The sequence below is a fragment of the Channa argus genome, chromosome 20 (assembly GCF_033026475.1).
Source record: "Channa argus isolate prfri chromosome 20, Channa argus male v1.0, whole genome shotgun sequence".
Taxonomy (NCBI): domain Eukaryota; kingdom Metazoa; phylum Chordata; class Actinopteri; order Anabantiformes; family Channidae; genus Channa; species Channa argus.
In genome coordinates, this window is record NC_090216.1 from 5893736 (window position 1) to 5917563 (window position 23828).

Consider the following 23828-nt stretch of genomic DNA (forward strand, 5'->3'; position numbering starts at 1 on the left):
TACTGGTGTGTTGACGCGGGTTTGGAGACTCGGCCAGTTCGCCTGCATTCCTCCTCTCTCTCTAAAGCCTGACCGACAGAGACAGAGAAAGAAGGAGGTGGGGGGGGGGAGAGAGAAAACACAAATTATTCACAACCGTGTTGGATTTTACGAACCACGGACTCGACTCACAGCGCACACACAGACCGGATCGGCCCGCGGTAAAATAACCGTTTTGAGACTGCTGCTGTGGACCCACAACACCGATGGGGGGAAAAAAAGGCCGTGATTTCTGTCTAAAAACGGGATTCTGCGTTGAGGGGACTGTGTAGATCAGCTATCGAAAAGCAGCTTTGGTGAACCAGCGTTTCCACGGCGGATATTTTATAAATGAGGATTTGCAAGATGGCTGATGACAGCTAGCCCTAACAAGGACAGAAACGCGACGTCCCCTTTAAGATTACCTGGGTATAGTTTTGTATTTTTACTAGGCGAAAATAGACAAATATGGCTGCTTTTAAAAACAATGACTTTGTCGTATATTAAGTAATAAGAATTCAGAAAGAGTCCAGTGTTTATCTGTACCTGTGCTATGCTAGAAAATGGTGAGGTGACGTCTGAGGTAATTTACACGATTTAATCGAGATAAGGAAGTAGATAAATATGTTGTTGGCTAAAGGCTGAGGTGACTATAAGTGATTAAGGTGGGGACGAGGTACAAAAAGAGGCTAGAGCTGATAAAATAATAATAACAATTTAAAAACCCAAGGGTCCGGAGATATTTGATGGATGTGTCGGCGGGGGAGAGCAAAAGGCTCTGCAACAGCACCCAACATTCCTGCGGATCCTTAAAGCCTTTGTTTTGTGCGCAGGAGCTGGACTCGACTATTAAAAACGATTAACTATGCAGTAAACAGCCTCGCAATGATGGCCCGGGTACGATTTTGTGTTTAGTGAGAGCACAAGGCCTTTTGTTGTCGACAGAAAACTGGTAGAAAGGCAAATCCGAGGCCTTGTGTACAGAAATGCGAGCTGTGCCACAGAGCAGGCGATATTCATCAAACAGAAATGTCGCTTATATGTCCAATTGAAGTGCTGGGGGTACGTGTGTTCTTAATCTGACCTATAAAACCGGATTCCTTGTCGCTACCGACAACCCTTTGCTGGCTGTATGGATAATTGAATTGCTGGTGCAGGCTTCTCGGATACTTATTTGCGATTCAGCGGACAAAAGCATTGCGCTGCGTTGTGATTATTCAGAGATTCAAGCGTCCTTGAGGTCCTGATAAAACAGATTCGGGGTTTTTTTTGTTGTTGTTTTTTCTTAAAAGCTCTGTGTGTGTGTTTGTGTTTGTGTGTGTATGAATAGCAATCAGGGTGTGGACTGGGGCAGTCCTTTCTCATGCTTTTCATGCTTCGGTTGTTTGCCTGAATTGGACCACAGTCAATCATAATCCGACGTTGGAGTGAAGGAAGCTCAAGATAAGGGGCCTGTGCGGGCAGCAGAAAAGGATCAAGTGTCTTTTCAGATACAGATTGATTCATCTCAATTTCCTATAAGTAATTGTGTGGATAGTTAGTTCTTTGTGCCTTGTTTGCATTTTATGGTTTACCTGTAACTGACAGGCCGTTTTAGCTTCCTGTAGGCCTATAAACACACAGGGAAGCTGTAAAGACAGGCCCGATGTTTCTATGTGAGTGATTTAGAGGAAAGGAAAGCACCATTTACTGTAATCTGTAAAACGTCAGCCCCTGCTGTGTGTTGAAATCGCCAAGGTGTTGTCATCAGCGCCCGAAGCCTTCTCTGATCAATTTTCTGGAATTTGCCTTCATGCTGCAGCAATAAGCAATACTCGTCATCTGTCAGGGAGACTCACTGATTTGGCTGAAACATACAGACTGATCTGTAAGGGGCGGCATCTGGTCTGTTTTTATCTTTTCCACAAGACTCATTTTGAGAGCGTCAGGTTTCCTGTGCTCAGACAGAGGCCTAGAGGTCTGGAAGAAGTCGGTAACTGTTAGTGTATGCCTGCCCGCATCACGATGGCCTCTGACATGGCTGAGACGTGGAGGAACTGTTTTGAAGAGGAGCTCATCTGCCCCATCTGCCTGCACGTGTTCTCAGATCCCATCCAGCTGCCCTGCAAGCACAATTTCTGCCGGGGCTGCATCAGCGAGGCTTGGGCCAAAGACTCCTCACTGGCCCGCTGCCCTGAGTGTAATCATGCTTACACACAGAAGCCCAGCCTAGAGAAGAACCACAAACTGTCCAACATAGTTGAGAAGTACAACGCCCTGAGCGTGGAGAAGGCCACCACGCCGGTGCTGCAATGCATCTTGTGCCGTCGTGGCCCACCACTTCCAGCAGTCAAAGTCTGCCTGCGCTGCAACGCCCCGTGTTGCCAGTCCCACGTCCAGACGCACCTGCAGCAGCCGTGCTCGGCCCTGGGGCACCTGTTGGTGGAGGCGGAGGCGGTAAAGGCCTGGACCTGCCCTCAGCATGATGAGTACAGGCTGTACCACTGCGAGGCCGAACAGACGGCCGTGTGTCAGTACTGCTGCTTCGCCCGGTGCCACCCCAGCCACGGCCATGCCGTCACTGACGTGGAGCTGCGACGCAATGACATCAGAGTAAGGAAATTTAAATACCGTACAGACACATGTTCAGTCACTTCTTATTCAGTTCAGGGTGTAGTTGCACACTCGCAGTGTGAGAAGAAGAAAAGCACAGCCATTAGTTTGACTTCGATGCTGGCTCATCATGAAATCGAACGTCAGACTAAACTAAAAGTTGTTTAGATTTTTTTTTTTAAGCAAAAACAACAAACTTTCACTGTTTGCAGCTTCTCTAATCTGAATGTTTCCAGATTTTCTCTCAACAAAAATTGAAAATTTGAAAACATCCTGTGCTCTGAGGTCTCTTTGCTGACATTTATATGTGAACAAATCCACTAATCACTAAAGTAATCTGTAGATTAATGGATAATTAAAACAATCGATAGTTGCATCCCTTTGCAAAAGATTTCGACTATTCACCGTTGATCAATAAGTGCTGACTAAGGTACCAAAGGTTGTGCATTAAAACACTATCTTGCAAGCCAGTGAGGCCATTGTTTGTCCGCTCGCTTGTCAGCAAGTAACCATCATAATCTACAAACAATATTTTATTTGGCATTGCCACATTAAATGTAGGTTTTGGGGTGCAAAGCTTTCATGATCAGTTCATGATCTATGTATTCACCAGTTCACTCTATCTAAAACAGAATTTCCCATTTTAAGAAACAATTGCATTTTGGCGCCTGCGTTAGTCTTGTGCATTTCTCAGTCCTGATCCACTCCATTCTCATCTGTTGGAATGACAAACAATGCAGTCGAGTGTGGAACAATGAGGGGCCCTCAGAGGGCCTTATCTCCCCAGCACAGGTGCATCCTAGCTCAGGGATCGCCAGTTGTGAGGCAGGGGTGGTGGGGGAGTTGAGGGGAAGGGGGATTAGAGTGATTCGTCACTTGATTCTGCAGCCTGCTTGGGGTTTTTTTATTAACCTCTTCCCTTCCTGGGGGTTTGGTGTGTGCTGTTGTCGGTTCGAGCAGAGGCCGGATTGGTTTTCCTCCGCCTTTTTTGTTCTTTTTATATGGGTGTGTGACAAGGGAGTGTAGTCAGAGGAAAACCATGGAGGCTTCACTGCCAACTGACTCATATGGTTCACCCCACACCCTGTTTAGGTGTCAACCCTAGAATGTATTTCCTCTTGGTAATGGTATGACTCAGCTTTATGTATAGTTAACCGTTGTCTCAGACACAAGACCCATCAGATGTGTCCTGGTGAAAATGTAAAACCAGAATTTTTTCATCAATACTTGTAATGCGACTGTCCTGCCCTGAAGCAGATATCAAAGGTTAATCTTTTAACAAACTTATGTAACATCAGCCTAAATTCCTATTTTATTATAAACTAGGGTTGGGCAAATTGGCTTATAGGTCATATCACAATCTTTTTAATCAGAATTACAATGTGATCTTTCTTCATAAATTAATAATATGCAATATAGAATAAAGCATGTCCGTCTGTGAGACTAGCGTGTATCATTCTGTTGGCATGTTGACATAGAGCGCAGGGTTTAAAATGCTGCCATAAAAATGCTTAGACACAGGGCTAAGTGTTTTGCAGAGCCCTTTGAACCAAATTAATGTAAGAAGTTTAGAACATTAGGCAACATTTCAGAATGAATGTAAAAAACCACCAGGATCATGCTGCTACAAAAAAGTAAAATAAATAATGTAGAGGTGACTTGATCTCAGACAGAAAGGGAAGTTGGCAAGAGGAAGGACCAGCCAATAAACAATCACTGTTTGGACATATGTGTGACTGGATTGGATTTAAAATTACTTTTCTGTCAGTTGTATCATCAATTAATGATCAAATCATTGCAGCTTTAATCATAAGGATTTTGTTTTGTTATTGGGCTTTTTTTTAATTTTTATTTTTTTTTTAAGTAGTCGGTCGAGCTGTATTGGCAATGTTACAGCAAGGCCACAATTTCTTACAACATATCAAAACAGTAGATTTTTATTAATATGTCAGTTGTGTCAACATAAAAACTAATTATCACTCAATGTGTTCTTATTGGATTCATTTTATACACACTAAAATGTATATTCTTATTGGCTACAAGAATCCAGTGTCAGACAGGCTGTAACCATGTATCACCATTGTTAAAAATTATACATTTTATTTATTCAGAGTATAACCACACAATGATTTTAGTCACATCAACCTTTATTTGTATACTTTTTTTTTTATATTTGTGCTCATGCAATCTCTGTGTTGAGTCTGATCAAGGAATGCAGGGTGGACCCCCACCCTTTCTTGCAAAAACACACCACCCTACAGCCACTCCCCAGCACTTCACCTCTCTAACCCCACCACCACCACCATCACCAAATTCACCTCACTCGCTCACACCAGCCACTCCAGGCAAGGGCTGACCTTCCCCCAGGCTCTGCTTTTCTGTCCTGTTGACTCTGATGGAAAAGACACTGTGATGAAATGACAGCTAAAGACCACCCTCCCCTTTTTATCATCCCCCCCTCCAAAAAAGAGAGAAATGCCATGCATTTCGTCCTCCACTCTGGGAAGCTTCAGCTCCTTCGACCCTGTTTTTCCCCTGGCTTTTGCTCTGAGCCTAACTCAATCAATCAGCACAACCGGGTCACAGTCCTGGATCTAACCATACCAACTGTGTGCATGTGTGTGTGTGTGTGTGTGTGTGTGTGTGAGAGAGAGAGAGGGAGGGAGAGAGAGAGATTATCTAGGGCAGTGGTTCCCAGCCATGTGCTACTGAGGCCCAGAAATATGCAGGTTTTCATTCCTATCATATCAACTGTGTTTGGTTGAAGCTTTGTAATTGTGGTGGTGATGATGATGGGGGTGTATAAAAACACCTTAAGGCTCTAAAATGTGCATATTGACTTGTGGGATTGACAGATTCCATTTTTTTATTTTAGTCCACCATTTTGTTCCAGGCTGAAATAACTCAATAACTTTTAGACGGATTGTCATGATCTCCAGAGGATAAATTCTACCGACTTTTCCAGCACCACCATGATATTGACATACATTAATGTTTGTTTGCTGTTAATCATAAAAAAAATTAAAAATCTACTAATGGTTAGGGACATTTTTAAAGCTAAAAACACAAAAAGGCTGGTTGCAGCTTGTCAAATAGGTAAATTGGAGCAATATGTAACGTTTTGAAAATATTTTTCTATAGATATGCTTCAAAACCATAATGTGAAGAGTTGCCTTCAAAGCCTCCCATGACAGATTTTAGGAACAAAAATGGCAGCAGTGCAGAGATATTCACTTCTGAAAAGTGTTTGATTAAGGCTACCACAGAAGTTCAACAATTTCTGCTTGATCAGTATTATTTAGACATTCTCCTTTACTGTAATTTAATAGCAATGAATTTCTGAAGAACAGAAGAGCTGGGCGAGGGAGGGCTGGACAGAGCAGAGTAGATTGATTTCAGCATTTTTTTGTGCCAACGTAGAGCCTCACAGAGCTGCCAGCATGACTGGAGAGTCTTTTTTGTTCAAATTCAGATTGCATTGGGCTTACTGTAAATATAATCAGTATGCATCGCTATCATGAATGTTAAGCTAGCATGAATGTTAAGCTAGCATTGTTCATATGTCACATTAAGTATTAAGAACATTAAGGTTCATTAACAAGTCTGTTTCAGTGACACTCCTAATGATCATAAGATACAATGTAGGGAGGAGACTTGAAGGACTCATAAAGCCCATATGAAGCCATTTGTTATGCTTTTCCTTATCTGGAACACCAGCTGAACTGAAGGGGCATCTTAATTTGGCCTGAGCAGGCATCTGCTGCTGTTCACATGCCATCATCATCCCAGAAGTATCAAATGTTGATGCCACAACATTGCTGTAGCTCACAGAGGAGCCTGTAATGCATGAATACAAGTGCATCTTTCAAAAATCTCAGAAAGTGGGAGGCAGAGGAGAGGAGGTGCACTGAGGGGAGAGTAGAGAGGGAAGAGCTACTGCAGCTTTTTCTGTCTCCGTATGCCCATTTATCTACCTCAGCTCCCCCAACATTAGTCCTCACTCACTAATGCAAACACAAAATAGCTGCTGGTTGCTATGACAGCGTCCCCTCCCTCTTCCCCCACAGGGATTGTGTGTTGGATGGAGACTAAATTAGCTAGCTCCCGGATTCTAATATCTCAGGCATGGGGAGGGGATGCTAATGGCTAACTGAGGTCACAGCATTTCAGAGCTTAAGACTTTTTTTCTGTGTCCATTTCTTACCTCACAGCAAAACCTGTTAAGACAGCAGGAGCGCGTGGAGGAACGAGTGCAGGAGATTGAAGAACAGCTTTGCAAACTTGACTCTGACAAATGTGTGGTTGAGGTACGTTTTTGCTCTCTGGGTGTGACTGTAAACCATTTCAAAAGAGTCTACACTGTTTTACATAACGCATATGGCAAAATTCTTAATTGATTCATGTTTGTCTGTCTACAGGACAGGGTATGTGAGCTGAAAGAGGAGGTGCGTCTGCAGTACCAGCGGATGCACCAGCTTCTGGAGGAAGATCTCGGCCGTGCGCTGGAGGCTCTCGATCGGGCTCAGTCTCGGTTCTGCCAGGAGAACACTGCCCAAATTCTAGCTCTGGGGGAGCAGCGCCACGAAGCCCAGAAGCTGCTGAGCTCGATTCACACGGCCTTCAGTAAGGCAGAGGAACTGAGCTTTATGAAAAACACCAAACCCGTTAAAATCCTCACAGACAGGTGAGAGTTTATTTATTTTATTTTTTTTTTGTAATCTGGATTTCTAAAATGGCCGGTTTTGCCTGTGGTTCTGAGATACGCAGGTGATGTTTCCAAGTAGACATCTTATGTTGAATTTTGCTTATCTTTGCACTTGCTGCAGGTCTCAGGCATGCGTGGGCAGCAGTCTCCCTCCTTACAAAGTCGGGAATCTAAACTCTAAACTGTTCCTTTCTGAAATCTCGAAAAGAGAAAAGAGCTTGAAGAGAACACTGGAAGGTAAGGCCTTTAAAGGTTTTAATTAACAATTATATCGGAACTTGGTTCAGAATCTATTTTTAAGGGTCTTTATTTAGTCTAAAAACTAAACTAATTTAAATAAATATATACAGTACTAATATTTAGGAATCTAGCCTGACACAAAAAAAAACTGCAGTAAATAATTATAGAACTAGACTATATACATTCTGCTGAAGTGACATACTTTTCCCCACTGTGAGGCATCTTTATCTACACTTATTTTGCTCCTCACACATAAAAAAATAAAGTAAAGATAATACTCATTCTACATTATTATTCCTGGAATATTAATAAAATAAATTGCCTAAATAGATTACCTGAAGTATTCAGGTCACTGAGTATGAGGGGTTACAGAATATGGCGTAACACTAGCATTAGGCTAAGGACAGGCACCTTCTCACATTCATCCAAAATAACATAAGTTCTTCCTTTAAATTATTAGACAAATATTTAAACAAAGGCTTGTTGTTTCTGCTTTGTCATCAGCACGCTTAAAGAGTTTATATTGGTGGTCCTCAACTGCAAAACCCATTTTACAAAACACAATGACGTTAGAGGAAACACATCAACATTTGTTATTACAGAAAAACTGGACGGAACTAAAGTCGGACAAGATGAGTTTCAGAATACACAAGTTAACCCTGACATGATCTTCAGCTCAGAACACAACAACTGAAACAACTGTTGTTGCAAATCCTGGAAAAATTTTAGTTTTTTTTTAAATGTCTCATTGTTTTGCAACTCAGGACCACCATAGGATTAGCGAGTCAGAATGTGAGTGAAATTTTAAATAAAGCATTTGCTTCGCTGTCAATATACACAAATCTAGATATTTTACCAACTTGAAACCAAATCCCAAATGAATAGTTTTTAATGCAGGGCATGACAGTCATTAATGTGTTTTTATTTCAATTACCACTTATCTTGCCCCCTTTCACACTTTTCCTTCTCAGCTCCCGTCACCCTTCCCTCAACCTTCCTGCAGTCTGTTCCTGCGTTTCCCAGTGGTCAGAGCTCTGGCTCTGGAGCAGAGAAACGGAAACATTCCACTGCCTTCCCAGAGGGGAATGGGAGCGTTGGGAAAAATGCAGCTTCTGGTTTCAAGGACTCCTCCTCTTCTTCATCTTCATCTTCATCGTTAGCGAAGCAGCCGTACCTGGGCTCCAGCTCTGCCTCTGGAGAAGGCCAGTCTGCCAATCAGCAGCCTCTCGGTCCTTGTGGCCCACCCCACATCAGTGAGAGTGGTGGAACGGGAAGCGGAAGTGGCTCGCTCACCAATCACCATTCAGGGTCTGTGTTTGGCTCCTCGCACTTTCCTCCTGGAGGCAGCAGCTCCTCGCACTCCTCCCAGCAGGCTGTGCTGCCTCAATACGGCGGCCGGAAGATCCTGGTTTGTACGATGGATAACTGCTATTGCTCCGGAGTGCCCTCTGTGTCAGGCCACCGCAGCCATCCCCCGTACCCACGCTCAGGCTCTTTCCCTTGGGTCAGCACCCAAGACTACCCGCCTCCCCCCGGCTTGGCTTCAGGAGGTCCATCCATGCAGGGCTTGGCAGTGAGGGACTGGATTGACGCCTCACAGACACACAGACATGCAGATTTCTACGGGCTGTATGGGCAGCCTTCTACAAAGCACTACGTCACCAGTTAACAGCGTAGACACACACATGTACACACACTTGGATATAGGGACAGGTACCAAAATAGCACACCTTTACCGACTTATTATTCGGTAAAAACACAATGCAGTTATACTATACACAGTTTAAAACAAATGTTAATATCCACACGTGCACACACAGATGTAGAACATGTAAACACATTCGGGGGCAGGGTTGATCTCTTTTGTGATTTTATTTTCTTTAACTTCCATCAGTGTTTCATGTAGTGTATAATACAGAAAACACAATTAGCGATCCGGTCTCACTTTGGCACAACCCGGCTCACCACAAATAAGAGACAAGAGACGAAAGAGTAAAGGAGAGGAGAAGATTTTTTTATTTTATTTTTTTTAATAATTTATAGAGCAGGAGAGGGATTAATAGGAAAATATACTCATGCCCAATCTCGATGTCTCACTAAGGCTAAAGGGAAATGGATAATAAAATAAAAACCGTGCAGTGTTTACAGTTTAGCACCAAATGTTTCTCTGATAATATCACCCCTCCAGTTGTACCAAGGTCAGATCCCTTATGTTGTTAGCATCATGTTTTTTTTTCTGCTCAGCTGACTTTGTTTAAAAGATCTTAAAAAAGTGTGTGTGGGGGTGGGGGTGGGGAGGTTGCAGTCCCTTCGTGTCTCTTGATTTTTATTATCACGGCACTTCTTCCTTTCTTTGCTGAGTTCAGGGATGGATTGTATGGCTTGAACACAAAACGCTCTTCCATGGAACACCCACAATGCACTTGTGGACGCCTTGATATGCCTGGACTACAGATACTCACCCACAGAGGGACACTAAGCTGTGTCGTTTTGGGGGATTTGGCCCTAATGCCTAGCACTCCCTTCCTGCTGCCAGGCTTCCCACAGGACAGAAAATGTTTATCTGACAAAGACTGTTTCCATTTAGTAACTACTAAGACTTTGGGTTATCTGGTAGATCTGTAGGTTTCATTCTTGTCTAGAGAGACTCTCATTTTAGAGAGAAAAAAAAGACAAGATTGGACAGACCAAACCAATCAAGCATCCGGAGGATCTTATGATGCTGTAATTGTACTTCCTGCAGGGCAAAGATGTCACTTCCTCTCAATAAGCACATGAGCTCTTGGCTTCCTGTTTGCAGCTGAAAGCATGCAAGGAAGAGGTTTTTTTTAAGCACTCAAAAAAAGGAACAATAGGGGAAAAACTGTATGCAGTTTTAAGATGAGTGTATGAAAGAAAAGAAGGGTGGGAGGAATTTTTTCATGAACTTTTTCTAAAGGAACATGACTGGACTGCTACATGTAAGCAATGATTCATCGTGCTAAAAAGAGGCTGTTACAGCAGTTAACATAAAGATGAAAAAAAAAAAAACAAAAGTATCTTTTTTTTGTAAATATTTTGTGAAATGGAAAAATTACAAATGTGATTTGGAGGAGGGTTCCAAATAAATGAACAAACTAAAACCAGTTTTCACTGTCAGCTTTATATGTGCAACTCCCATTTTCCCATGGTTATTTAAAACAGGTCTATAAATATGAACCTATAGAGTCTACATTTCTATTGTCAATAAATCACATGAAAAGATCAAATCCAACAATGTTATTCCATCTCTTAGAAGTCAAGTTACCCTCGAGTCAAGACATGAATCCATAAAGGATCATCAATAAGGCTCTGTACTCTCCTAAAATAGGTGGGGCACCGTGGTTTCCAATAAGCTCTACTCGACAGAGGAGTATATGGTGCATTTGTTGGGGACTATTTCTAGCCGTAGATTAATACACACTTGGAGCTAGAACAGCATTTCTGGAATTGGCTCAGAATACAATACAGTGCCCAAGTGGTTGTGCCATGTTAGTGACTCAGCTCCAAGGATGATATCTTTTTAGTGAATAGATTGCCATGAGATTTCATGTCCGTGTCCCCTCCAGTGATTATAATAACAAAGTCACATACTGCAGCTTTAACATCAGCATGTTAGAATACAGATGATATCTTTAAAGCTGTGCATGGTCACATTAAGTTCCTGTTCGTTCCAACTCCCATTCACCTCTATTAGAGCTCATGCTGAAGATGAATTCAAGAATTAATTTCCTGTTTTGGTCCGATCCCCAGTCAGCCCTAGTGGATTTGAATGTCTCAGTTCTCCTTTCTTCAACTGAGTCCCTCTCCTCAGCAAGCTAACAACTGCTACACTGTGTTTGGGAATGCATAATGACTTACCTTATTGTTTTATGTATATCATCACATCACAAGTCTATAAACGGTACTGTCGCTTCCATATGCTATTCATAGTCTTTATAGTTCTTTGTCAGAGCTGAGGGGGGGATCCCCAACTCCTCTTAGAAATATGTTTTGCTGTGCACTGCTGCTAGTGCTGCTGCCTTACAGCTAGAAGGTCCAGCCTTTCAGTGTGGAGTTTGCGTGGATTTCCTCCAGGTATTTTTCTTTCCTTCCACAGTCCAAAGACATGCATGTTAGGTTAATTAGACTTAAACAGCCTATAGGTCTGAATGCAAGTGTAAATGGTTGTCTGTGTAGGTGCTGAGATAGACTGGCTTCCGGTCCAAGGTGTACCCCACCTCTCACCCCATCACAGCTGGGACAGATAATGATTATGAATGTGTTGTCCTCTGTTGTCTGTTCAGAATGATATGTGTGCACAGGGCAGCTTCTCTGAGCTCCCCTTAAAACTCAAAGATTTATAAAATCTAAAATATTTTTGATGCCAAAGCCTAAAAAACAACAATTGTGATGGACAGGATTCTAAAGAATGGGTGTTACAGTGACGTGGGAGACCTCTTGTTTTAACACCAGTCATTATTGAAAGCAAAGTTATTTAAATTTCCCTTAATTGATGTACAGAGGGGATAGTATGGTGTGTTGTATTGTCAATACTGTCTTAGCAACGTGTAAAGTTAGTGCAGTCAGTCAGTTGGTTTTGGTCTTTTTGTGGGATTTGTTGAGAATAGGTCTAAAGCATTTTTTTTCAGTTTGTTTTTCCATTTCATACACTCATCCCTACACAGTCATCTGCTTACTTTTCATATGACATTAAAAAAAGCTACATCCTCCCACTTGTACCCTAACATCATGCAATCTCTGATGTTCCCTCTGAAATACGCAAATAATCTGTCTGGCTGCTTTTTCTCAGTTTGACAGTTTATCTTTTTGCATATTTATTTAACTTAAGAAGCACATTAACAGAGGAACAAATCCATTTAAACAAAACTTTAACCAGCTCTACAAACAGGGCTCATAAGTATGTGTGGGTGAGAAATCAGGTCGGAGAGAATGAGTCTTGGGGTGTGTGTGTGTGTGTGTGTGTGTGTGTGTGTGTGTGTGTGTGTGTTCCCATCAGCCTGATTAAGCTGTTGCATTACTGCTTTCCCCTACCCAGCACTTTGAGCCTCAATCCCATTCAGACTCCAGGGATGATCCACTTGTGTGTTTGTGTTTGCGCGAGTAAACAGGCAATAAAAAAGAAACACATTTAGGAGAGAACTGCTCAGGTTTGGAAATAAAAACTTAAAGAATACGTTCACAGTGGCTAAAATGGTAGTTAAAATATTGGTGGTGTGTCTTGAATTTTTTTAAAAGGATCTTTTTTTTTTTTTAAGATTAAGAAAGTGAAAAGGAGAATGTGATAGGGGTAAGATCTACAATACCTACAATACAATGCTCCAGAGGTCAGAGTTAATCATATCAATTGGTTGTCTTTTAAAAATAGTTATTTGTAGAAAGATCTTCTAGCTACTCAGGTTTACTCCCACAGTCCTTCTGGCCCTGATAGACTGGAGACCTGTTCAGAGTGTACCCCACCTCTCGCCCAGTGACAGCACCCTGCAACCCTGAACAGGATAAAGGGGTGAAATAATGGATGAGAAAAGAAGAGACGTTTAAAAAAACGGGAGATTTTGCATTTTCAAAATGTCATTTTCAACTTTCCAAATGCAGGTTTTTATTTGGAAATTAGCTTTTTCATTTGCAATGGCGGCAAAGTAACAAAAAGAGTACATTTTGTAATAAAATGTTGAATCCACTGGTGGATGAAATACTCAAAAACAGCAGTTAAGTAAAAGTACATTAATTAATTAATGGTAATAGACAAACGGTGGGTTACAGATCGGATGCTTTTTTCACTTTTATTTCTAAACTACTTGTGTAGAAGATTAAATAGTAAAATTACTGCATAACAGCTCGCTTTGAGTACTGCTAATATGTCAAATAAATCTTTTAAATAAGACCCTAGAAGGAGAAAATAGAAAGTAGTTCAGTGTGAAATGTGTATAGTGATAATAATGAAATGTAGTGGAGTAAAAAGTCCAGATGTTTGCTTTTAGATATAGTGGAGTAAAAGTAAAAGTAGTCATAATTACATCTACTCTACTCAAGTAAGGTACAGATACATGAACATTTTACAAAAGTACAGTAACTTTCCATCACTGCTTGTAGCTGTGGAAGAAAATCATTTCATGTGACTAATTCAGAAGGTTTAAGCTTTTAATAGGTGTTTGCGGGAAGATCTGGGAAAGGCCTGCAAATATTTCTGTAAGTAAAACCTGTTTCAGTACACACCTGACTATTTGTTTCAAAGACTTTTAAAAAACTTTACACGTGTCCATGTGATGTCACCAAAAGCCCCAGGTATAGTTTGGCAAATACATGTATTTATAGTCTTGCCAATAAGAGCGTCACTTTAATGTATGGTCAATAAATGTTAGCTTAGCTTAGCATAAAGGCTGTAAACATCCTAGGCCAGCCCTTTCCCCTGCTGCCAGTCTTCATGCTAATCTAAGCTAAGCAAAGGCTTCTGGCTGTATCATGATGTTTACCATGGGCCTACAAACAGCAGAGTGGTATCAATCTTCTCATTGGTTTTCCACAAAGTTAAAGTAAACCTTTACGTATTTGACCTTGTGTACTGGGACTGTCGTGTCAGCTGCTGTTTCCAAGAATAATGGCCATTAACAACTTTAAAGGAAACATGAAAGTAGGAGTGTGAAATTTAAAGTATAAAGTTTTTCATGCTGAATGACCTTTCTTTCCTTCTCAGGACAATCAGTGGTTAATGTACACGTAAAAAACAAACATTTCAATCATAGCGTTTCTTGCTCCACCCTCGTCTTCCTCCCACCTATTTCCCCAGTTGAGCTGGTGAAGGCACTGATCCGATTTTGCTGTCTTTCATTTTCTCACATCAGCAAACCTCAGCAGAGACACAGGCAGCCAAGAACTGTGGGGTTGGAGGTGCAGCATAAATTACAGGGCTGCTTCTCTATCTTTCTCTCTCTCACACACACACACACACACACACGCACACACACTAACAAACACTCCCCACTCACTCCTGACATACACATTTTCTCACAGTTATGCACACAGCTGCTGAACAGCTGTCTGATCCTTGAGGACGGAGAAAGTAGGATAATAATCTGGTTGTCTCTGATATGTATCTCTAACACACACACACACTCACACACATACAACTGTAACAACAAACGTAACAACTGTCTGGCTCCTTTAAATTACACCCACACACACACACAGCGAGGAAGGAAAAAAGCTTTTATTCACTGATCGAAACAACCACAGAACTTTTTCTACTTCATTTTTAGCTTTCAACAGACACAAGAGACATAACATAAAAGAAAACTACCCAAAAAGAAAACTGATTGACTCTTTAGTCACTTCCTAAAGCTCTAATTCATTATAGAAGTAGCTTGACATTAAGGGAGATATGCTTATTTGCTTTCTGAAAGAGAGCTAGGTGAGAAGATAACTCTAATATCCTGTGGCATTGCAAAAAAATCTGGACCCCCGATATTATGCAGCCCTGGTGGTCTCCATTCCATGTGTTTTGCTTCCTTTGGCAATTATGTGGAGGGAAATTTTAATCTTAATTCAAACGGAAAAAGAAAGGGCAGCACAGGTAGTGGAGCGGTTAGCACTGCTGCGTCACAACTAGAAGGTCCCTGGTTTGATTCTACCTGCTGGCTGTAGCCTTTCTGTGTGGGGTTTGCATGTTCTCTCATATTCATTTGGAAAATGCTGTTTTCAGTTTCACAACTCCAGGCAATGTCTGGGTCAGATTCTCCAGACATGGTTTGGATTTGGGAAAGAGACTTCAGTCTCACTGAGTTTACTATATACAGGTCCTTCTCCCCATAAACCCCACAACTGACTACAGATAATGTTAGTAATTCATCATTGCCTGACTTCTGGAAATCATATATAACTACGCGTGTGCCTGCTTATCTTGAGAACCTCTATCCTGTACAGGTATCCTGTGATACCTGTGATACGTTAGGTGCTAGTGGCTGTTTTCTCTACCTTGACCACAACATTAACCTCTGTATCGCATGAGAATTCGGTTGTCAGTCAGGGATGATTAGTCTTCGCCCTAGTGGCATTTTAATTCCTGCAGACGTGAGGAAGTATGTGAAGAATGACGCCAATGGCCTTGCCGTTGTTTACACCGATGCGCTAGTAAACAGCAAATTTACTTTAACAGCTATACTGTAAGTACACTGACAATGCCAATACTTGTACAATGTGTTATTTTGTGGACTAAAAGGAAGAAGGAATTCCCTAACAACAACCCTGATGCAGATTGTCCTGATGGGTGCCGTAACAAAACTACTTTAGCTTTAGAGTCGCCATGTTAACTTTTAGGGGAAATACGGCAGAACAAAACAAAGTGATGTCGTGTTAATGGAAAACCTGGTTTCCTTTATCGGGTTAAGGGATTAGAGAAAGCTGATCTCACCAGGTGGATTTCTCTTGGAGAAATGCACGAGATGAAACACCAAACTTCCCATCTAACTCACTACCAGAAATCTAATTATCTTATTTATCATAATGCCATCAGATGCCTGTATGTTTTTAAATGTGATTTCCTGTGTGTATCACATTTTCCACAGTACAGAATTAAATGCAACTGAGAGTAAGGAACTAGAAATGAAAAACAACACAGGCACATTCAGTCTGTGTGAGAGAAGAGGAAGATCGGACAATGAGAATCTTTGTGAGAGAAGAAGAGGCTGTTTGCAAGTCTCTGAGGCCCTCTGAATCACATACAGTGTTACACAGAGTAAAACACACAGCACAGCACTGTTCCTACAGCAGAAACACACTGCTGAATCCTCCAAATGTCTTTTTTAGAGCAATTGACCTGAATCTAATTTGGTTATTTCAGTGTTAATGCGACTTTAACTTTTTGACATGTTTAAATGTAGAAGCTCTAAAATTAATTTTTCAGCCTTAATAAAAACAAATATGCACTGCGGAGTAACTATATGTAAGTCTCAGTGCTGTAAAAACCTTTTCGGAACAGTTAGTATTTTTTGCTTTCATTTAAATATGTTGCTGATCAGTTACAATTAGACATACATGTATGACAAAGCATGTTATAGTTAAAGCAAAATACATTTCAAATTATAATAAATCCCATAAAACCGCATCTCATTATAATAAAATTGATTCATTCAACTAACAATTATTTCTTGTTTGGTAACAAGCTGTCAGTGTGTCAGTATGTATCAGTATATGTAGGTCTGCTCTCTGCAGCCAGACACAGATCACTGCACTTACTGGCTAATCGATTAATTAATAACCTGTTGAAAATAAATAAAGACAGACTGAGGGGTTGCTTCTGTAACCCCAAAACAATTTTAATTAAAATATAAATATACGGATCAGATGTAGCAATGGAGGATTTTGTTTTTATCATATGCAATGATTTCAAATGTAATTTGCCAGAAAGTAAAAGTGTTCCAGTGAAGTGTTTGAGTAAAGTACTTTCCACCGCAGTCCAACCACACAAACCTGTGATAAAAAGGCAAAATCAGCACAGATGCAGTGGTCAGAACTGGACACTTATTAAAGTAAAGTAGTGATGCACTGTTATGAGTATAAGCATTAAAAAGTCGACTTTAGCACAAGTACAGTACATCTGTGTTTCTATTCATTCCATGATTTTGTCATTCTTTTTTGTCAATCTTACATTTGTGTAAGAGGACATCTACAAGTCAGAGTCCAAACTGATAGATATTTATTCTACCACTGCTGCTGTCTCCCACAAATCTGTGGTTACCATCATCAACAACCAACTCCTCCTGCTACAAACGTGTGACCACTAGAGCCACAAAATTTCACTGCATGTGTTGGAACAGTAATATCACAAAGAATTTCTCATCGTTTATTCACATACAGTACCTTCAATTCTGGACAGATTACATTCAAGAATATCAAAATGAAATGCCTGAAGACTGAATTCTCTCACTAATTCAACAAGCACAGAAATGCATGGGGACTTACAGTACATAAAGTACACCTCTGTTAAAAATCTGCCAGCACATATTAGATATGCAAACATTATAGACTATAGCAGGGTAAGTTATACTCTATAATGTGCATAACATAACATATGAACAAAGGGCCAATCTATTTACAGTTGATCCAAAAACTGTAGTTTCTCTTAACCCTTTAATATCATCTGTTTGGATACATAATAATATCTACAGTAATATCCTTTAGTGGGGAGTCAGACCATCCTACATCTTTGAAATTCTACACACACACACACACACACACACGCACGCAGGCACACACACGCACACACAGACAGACAGCACATAGCACACTGGTTTGTAGTTTTAAAAGCACTCTACACTCTACTCCACCATAAATAAAACAGTTACAAAAATATACCTCACTTCAAACAGAGCCATAGCAGGAAAAGGACTTACAGCCATTTTGGAATGATAAAGAAAATAACCAATGTCAAGCTTTAATAACAAGATAGACGGGAAAAAAAAGATGAGGAAAGTGGGAGGAGACATATGACAGGTTCTCAGGACAGGATATAATGAAAAAAGCTGGCATCAGGTTAATGGAAATGCTTGAGGTATGACAGGCTGTGGATGGTGGCTGGGAAGCTAATGGTGACATAGGTGGACTGTGGAAGTGTGGAGGGGGTCCATTTCCTGTCATATATTCCCTTTGAAGGCAGCCCCCCCCTTCTCCTCTTTGTAGAGGTTAGTAAACATCAGACACATATACAGGAATGCAGGGCGTTAAAATAATAATATTAACACATAATAATAATAATAATAATAATAATAATAATAATAATAATAATAATAATAATAATAATAATAATAATAGAATAATTTTATAGGTGCCTTTCTCAACACTCAAGGTCACACACGAGATAAAGCATCAAAAAGATTGTGATTTTTACCAGGTCTGTCTCTGGTTTGAAAGAGGATCGTGGACCTGAGCAGCATCTGTTTTTTCCAGAACTTTTGAGAGAAATACTAAAATCGTAATTGGCCTAAAATTAATAAAATTGGAAGGGTCTGAACCAGTTTTTTTAAGAATGGGAGTAATAATTCCAGTTTTCAAAGAGGATGGGACAATACCTGAAAAAAGGGATGCGTGTATAATGTTGCTGATAAAAGTAGAAAGGGAGACAAGCTTTAACCAGGGTTAAAGGCAGGGGCTCAAGTGAACATGAGGAGGGTTTCACTTAATGGATGATGATGGAGATATCACTAGTGGTTGGAAGAGAGAAAAGAACAAGGAGGAATAGGTAACAGTGGACAGAGGGTTCGGTTAGGAGTATTACATTGAGATATAGCTGTTGATGAAACTATTACAAACTCCAAAGTCCATGTTGGGTTAGTAGTGTGTTTACATTCACGGGTATATCCCATGGTACTAAGGCTCAGGAGGTTGCAATGTGTGTCAGTGTATGTTTGTGTGCTGCTGCTGCTGCTGCTGCTGTTCCTCCCGAGTAGTGGAAGACTAGAAGCAAAGCTATTTTTTCTTGGAGTTGACACTCTTGCAGACCCAATTCATTCCCTCCTGAAAAGCAGATTTAGCATAACCAGTGGCACATCGAGAACAGGCATAATAAAGGCAAATAAAAATGTTAGGACATTAACGTGAGGAAATCTGTAATTAAAACAAAAGCTCGACTCACCTGAATACCCTCACCGGTGAGGGCGGAGCACGACTGGATCTGCCACATGCGATCCCGGATAGTGTGCAGATTGAGACCCTCAGCGATTTCTGAGGCAGGGGCAGCTGTTAGCAGGTCCTGTTTGTTTGCAAAGATCAACACAGGAACACCGCTCAACTTCTCTTCATCCAACAACTCAGCCAGTTCCTGCAACGCACATATCATACATATAATTCATGCACACACAAATATTCTAGCCTCACATTCTACTCACAGGCAGTTTTCATTGGTCTGCAACATGAATTAGCTTCTTCGTCTGTGTTATAGACCCAAAAACACATCAGCCAGACAAACCCATCCACTGGGTGACATGTTTATTCACTCCAAAACACATGCTTGAGATATTTAAAAATTTCCCCCCAAACACTCTGAAGGCTATAATTACACCAGGGATCTTGTCTATGCACAGGTGGTTCAGACAGCTATACAAAGCCTCTTGGCATCTAGGGAAAAAAAAATCTTGACCAAGCATTTTGGAATGAAGAAACCCCTTAAGAGTGGTGTGTCTGACAGATGCATTTTTCATCATTTATGGACAACAACAGGGGTCTACAGCACAGATGAATGAGCTAATCAAAGTTAAATATGAACAGATATTCCCCGTGAGTAAAGGCAATTCATTGTTAGTTTCAGTGTCTGCTTAGGTATAGTTATCCTTTGATCAGAGGCTTAAGTCTGGCATCTGAACATCAATTTATTTATCAGGCCTTTAGACTTGACATGGGTTTACTTAAAAAACAAAACTAAACTAAACATGCAAACATTTTAATCAGTTGTAACAGAAAATGTATCTGCATTTTTATTATTTTTGAACATTTTGTAGAATTGAGAAAATTGACACGAAAAATGTATTATACATACCTGTCCCGTTTCTTCAAACCTCTTTCTGTCAGCACTGTCGATGACATAAATCTGAAATAAAATATGTTTTCTTTGTTAGCAAGTGCAGCAGGTCCTTCATAGAGATGCTATTATTAGCTGGTTTATGGATTAGTCAAAAAATAAAAAAGTTCATCGGTAAGTGTTTTGATAACATAAAACGTGTTGAAAGGATCCTTTTTAAAGAAAAAAAAACAGGCTGTCAGGTTTTAGCTTCATAAATGTGACGAATTACAGCTTTAACTGTCACACAGCACGAAAATACAATATATATTATACAACCACAATTCCAAAAAAGTTGGGAAGATTTGTAAAACAGAAAGAAAACTGAATGGAATGATTTGCAAATCTCAACAACCCATATTTTATGAGAAATTTTAACATTTCATGGAAAATATTAGTTCATTTTGAATTTGATGGCAGCAACACATCTCCAAAAAGTTGGAACAGGGTGATGTTTACCATTGTGTAGCGTCTCTTCTTCTTTTAACAACTGTCTGTAAACGTGTGGGAAGTGAGCAGAGCAGTTGCTGGAGTTTTAGGAGAGGAATGTTGTCACGTTCTTGTCTGATGCAGGATTATAGCTGCTCAACAGTCCTGGGCCTTTGTTGCTAGATTTTTTTTTTTTTTATGATGCGTTTTCTATTGGTGAAAGGTCTGGACTGCAGGCAGGACAGTACAGCACCCGGACTCTTCTCCTGCAAAGCCCTGCAGTTGTGATGGATGCAGCATGTGGTTTAAGCACTGTCTTGCAGAAATATGCAAGGCCTTCCCTGAAAGAGACATTGTCTGGATGAGAGTAAATATGTTGCTCTAAAACCTCTAGGTCCTTTTCCGCATTGATGGACCCTTTCCAGATATGTAAGCTGCCCACACCATAGGCACTAATGCAGCCCTATACCATCAGAGATGCAGACTTTTCAACTAATAACAAGCTGGGTGGTCCCTCTCCTCTTTAGGTCGCAGGACACGGCCTCCATGTTTTCCAAAATGAATTTAAAATTTTGGTTCATCTGACCGTAGAACAGTTTTCCATTTTGCCTCAGACCATTTTAAATGAGATTTAGCGCAGAGAACACAGCAGTGTTCACATAATGCACAGACAGTGATTTCTGGAAGTGTTCCTGAGCCCATGCAGTGATGTCCAGTAAAGAATCATGCCTGTTAATGCAGTGCTGCCTAGGGCTCCAAAGATCACGCGCATCCAGTTTTGACCTTCGGCCTTATCCCTTGTGCACAGAGATTCCCCATGATTCTTTTGATGAGATTATATACTGTAGACGATGGGATCTTCAAAGTCTTCGCAATTTTAGGTTGAGGAACATTTTTCTGAAATTGTTTCACATTTTTTGGCGCAGTTTTTCACAGATTAGTGAACTTCTGCCCACTTTCGCATTCGATAGGCTCTGCCTCTCTGAAATGCTCCTTTTATACTCAGTCATGTTACTGACCTTTTCCAATTAACCTAATTAGTTGTCAAATGCTCCTCCATTTGTTTTTGATTTGTGGCAATTAGTTTTCCAGCCTTCTGTTGCCCCTCTTCCAACTTTTTTGATATGTGTTGCTGTCATCAATTTCAAAGTGCGCTAATATTTTCTGTGAAATGGTAAAAGTTCTCAGTTTCAACATCTGATATGTTGCTTATGTTCTATTGTGAATAAAATGAGTGTTGATGAGATTTGCAAATTATTGTGTTCAGTCTTTATTTACGTTTTCCAAACTTTTTTGGAGTTGGGGCTGTCTAATAACTAGAGGGTTGATTGAGTCAAACAAGCCATCGGAGGACTTCATTATAGTCTCTGGGAAATTTCGATGAACGTTTCTTCATACATTTTATAGCAGAAAGGTGCATTCAATAAATTTCTGAAAATATGATGAAAACCAATCTGCAGATTAACTTATTAGATTAATAACTTATTAAGATAATAAATGTTAGTTCCATCTATTGTCCTCGGTGCCCATGTTAAACAATGACTTCATCAAGGACAGATCAAATCTTAATGTAAACTTATAAAACCCAAGTCAGCTTGCTGTGTTTCATCCATCCGGTTTCACTCACCAGCACATCAGTGTTTTCGAAGTAGTTCCTCCAGTACGGCCTGATCTTCCTCTGCCCTCCAATGTCCCAAACATTCAGTTTAAAACCCTGAGACTGAACACTCTTAATGTTGAAACCCTGGAAAAATTACAAAGTGAGCTAGACATAGGAGGCAGAAATCTCTGGTCCTAGAAATTCATTCATCTGCTACAGTAATTGGGAGTGTACAGTACTGTGCGAACATTTCAGACACGTTTAGATGTTCCTATTGTTGCCTATCGTGCAGCATTATCATGAAGGCTGATCCCAAATTATTTCTGTACCATGAGCCAAAACATCAATAAAAAAACACTATTTTTAGGGTCCAGAAGAACAAGGAGTCCCTGACCCCAACATCATGGATCAGTGTAGGACTACATGAAGCAACAGACGACATTGAGACAAACTACGTCCACAGACAAACCGTGGCAATAGAAGAAAACTGGTGCTGTGTTAAAGGCACTGACACCACTCTTTGATGCTTTTCTGCTTACTGGACTTTTTATGAAATTAACTGTTAAAAACACACAATTTCAAAAGTAGCCTAGCTTTACGTTTACAGTGTGTGTGTATATGCCTTTCCCTAGTACCTGTGTTGGGGTTATGTGGCTGATGTCCTCAGATGCCAGCTGTTTGAGCAGGGTGGTCTTCCCTCCATTGTCCAGACCCAGCAACAGTATCCTAACCTCCTGGTCTGGTGTGCTCTTTAGCTTACGCAAGATCGATAGCAATCCCTACAACAAGCAGCGGGAAAAAACATCAGTGGTAGTAACATCTCCCTGATGTTACGTTTCCCTCCAGGAAAAGGAGACTGTTGCAACAAAGCACCATTGTAGACATCTTCCACTCACATCCTCACTTCCAGGCCCTGCGAGTGCTTTCCACTCCACACTATGGTTTATGGTGATGATAAGGCTTTATTATAACGGTACCACTGCCAATACAACACATACTATGAATAGCTAATCGCATCATCTTTTGTATTGCCTTGATCCTTGCGTGGTCTATTTGAATTCATGGCACGCAAATGGAAGCTAAACATAGCTAACGTGCTAGGCTAATCTCCCCTGATAACTGAATGAAGCAACAAGGCAGCTTTTGAATTTCATTGTTTTTCTCGACAAGTTGCGGACATTGATAGTTTTGATGTAGTTTTAATTAGAGGAAAATCCCGATGTGCGACATTTGATGTGAACATTTGGACATATGGAACTTTTCACATTTAACGGCAAATTCTTCATCTTTTCCTTTCGGCTGTTCCCTTTCAGGGGTCCTCACTGCGAATCATGTGCCTCCATCTAACCCTGTCCTCCTCTCCCACACCAACTAACTTCATGTCCTCTCTAATGACATCCACAAATCTCATAGTTAACGGATAATTAGTAGGATAAATAAAACTCACCATGTTGTTACCTTCTCTCCTGGAGACGCCGCAGAGGGTTACTAAGGGGGGTGACGTCCGACGCACAGTTATGCACGAAACTCGTGTTTATGGTGCATTCCAGGACACTAAGAAAAACAATGAACATCTCTTCTAAGCGTGTTCGAACTCTTTAATTGAGACATTATTCCAGGATAATGTAAACGTGAATCTCCTTTGTCATCATGTTTACAACATCCACTGCATGGATGTC

At 40.7% G+C, this 23828-nt stretch overlaps 2 protein-coding genes across 2 annotated transcripts in view; one reads left to right on the forward strand and one right to left on the reverse strand.

Moving 5' to 3' along the window:
• Positions 1 to 10680, forward strand: trim8b (tripartite motif containing 8b). Its single transcript, XM_067487333.1, has 5 exons — positions 1 to 2610; positions 6822 to 6917; positions 7029 to 7294; positions 7437 to 7552; positions 8527 to 10680. The coding sequence occupies exons 1-5, from the start codon at positions 2005 to 2007 to the stop codon at positions 9222 to 9224; spliced, it is 1782 nt and encodes a 593-aa protein (XP_067343434.1). The 5' UTR covers positions 1 to 2004; the 3' UTR covers positions 9225 to 10680.
• The window catches only part of arl3b (ADP ribosylation factor like GTPase 3b), a 14727-nt gene continuing 726 nt past the window's right edge, over positions 9828 to 23828 (reverse strand). The window contains exons 2-7 of the mRNA XM_067487343.1: positions 23597 to 23703; positions 22785 to 22928; positions 22177 to 22293; positions 20100 to 20150; positions 19200 to 19385; positions 9828 to 19081 (exon numbers count right to left, since the gene is read on the reverse strand). Coding sequence (XP_067343444.1) covers positions 19034 to 19081; positions 19200 to 19385; positions 20100 to 20150; positions 22177 to 22293; positions 22785 to 22928; positions 23597 to 23599 — 549 coding nt within the window. The 5' untranslated portion in view covers positions 23600 to 23703 and the 3' untranslated portion in view covers positions 9828 to 19033. The remainder of the gene's footprint in view (positions 19082 to 19199; positions 19386 to 20099; positions 20151 to 22176; positions 22294 to 22784; positions 22929 to 23596; positions 23704 to 23828) is intronic.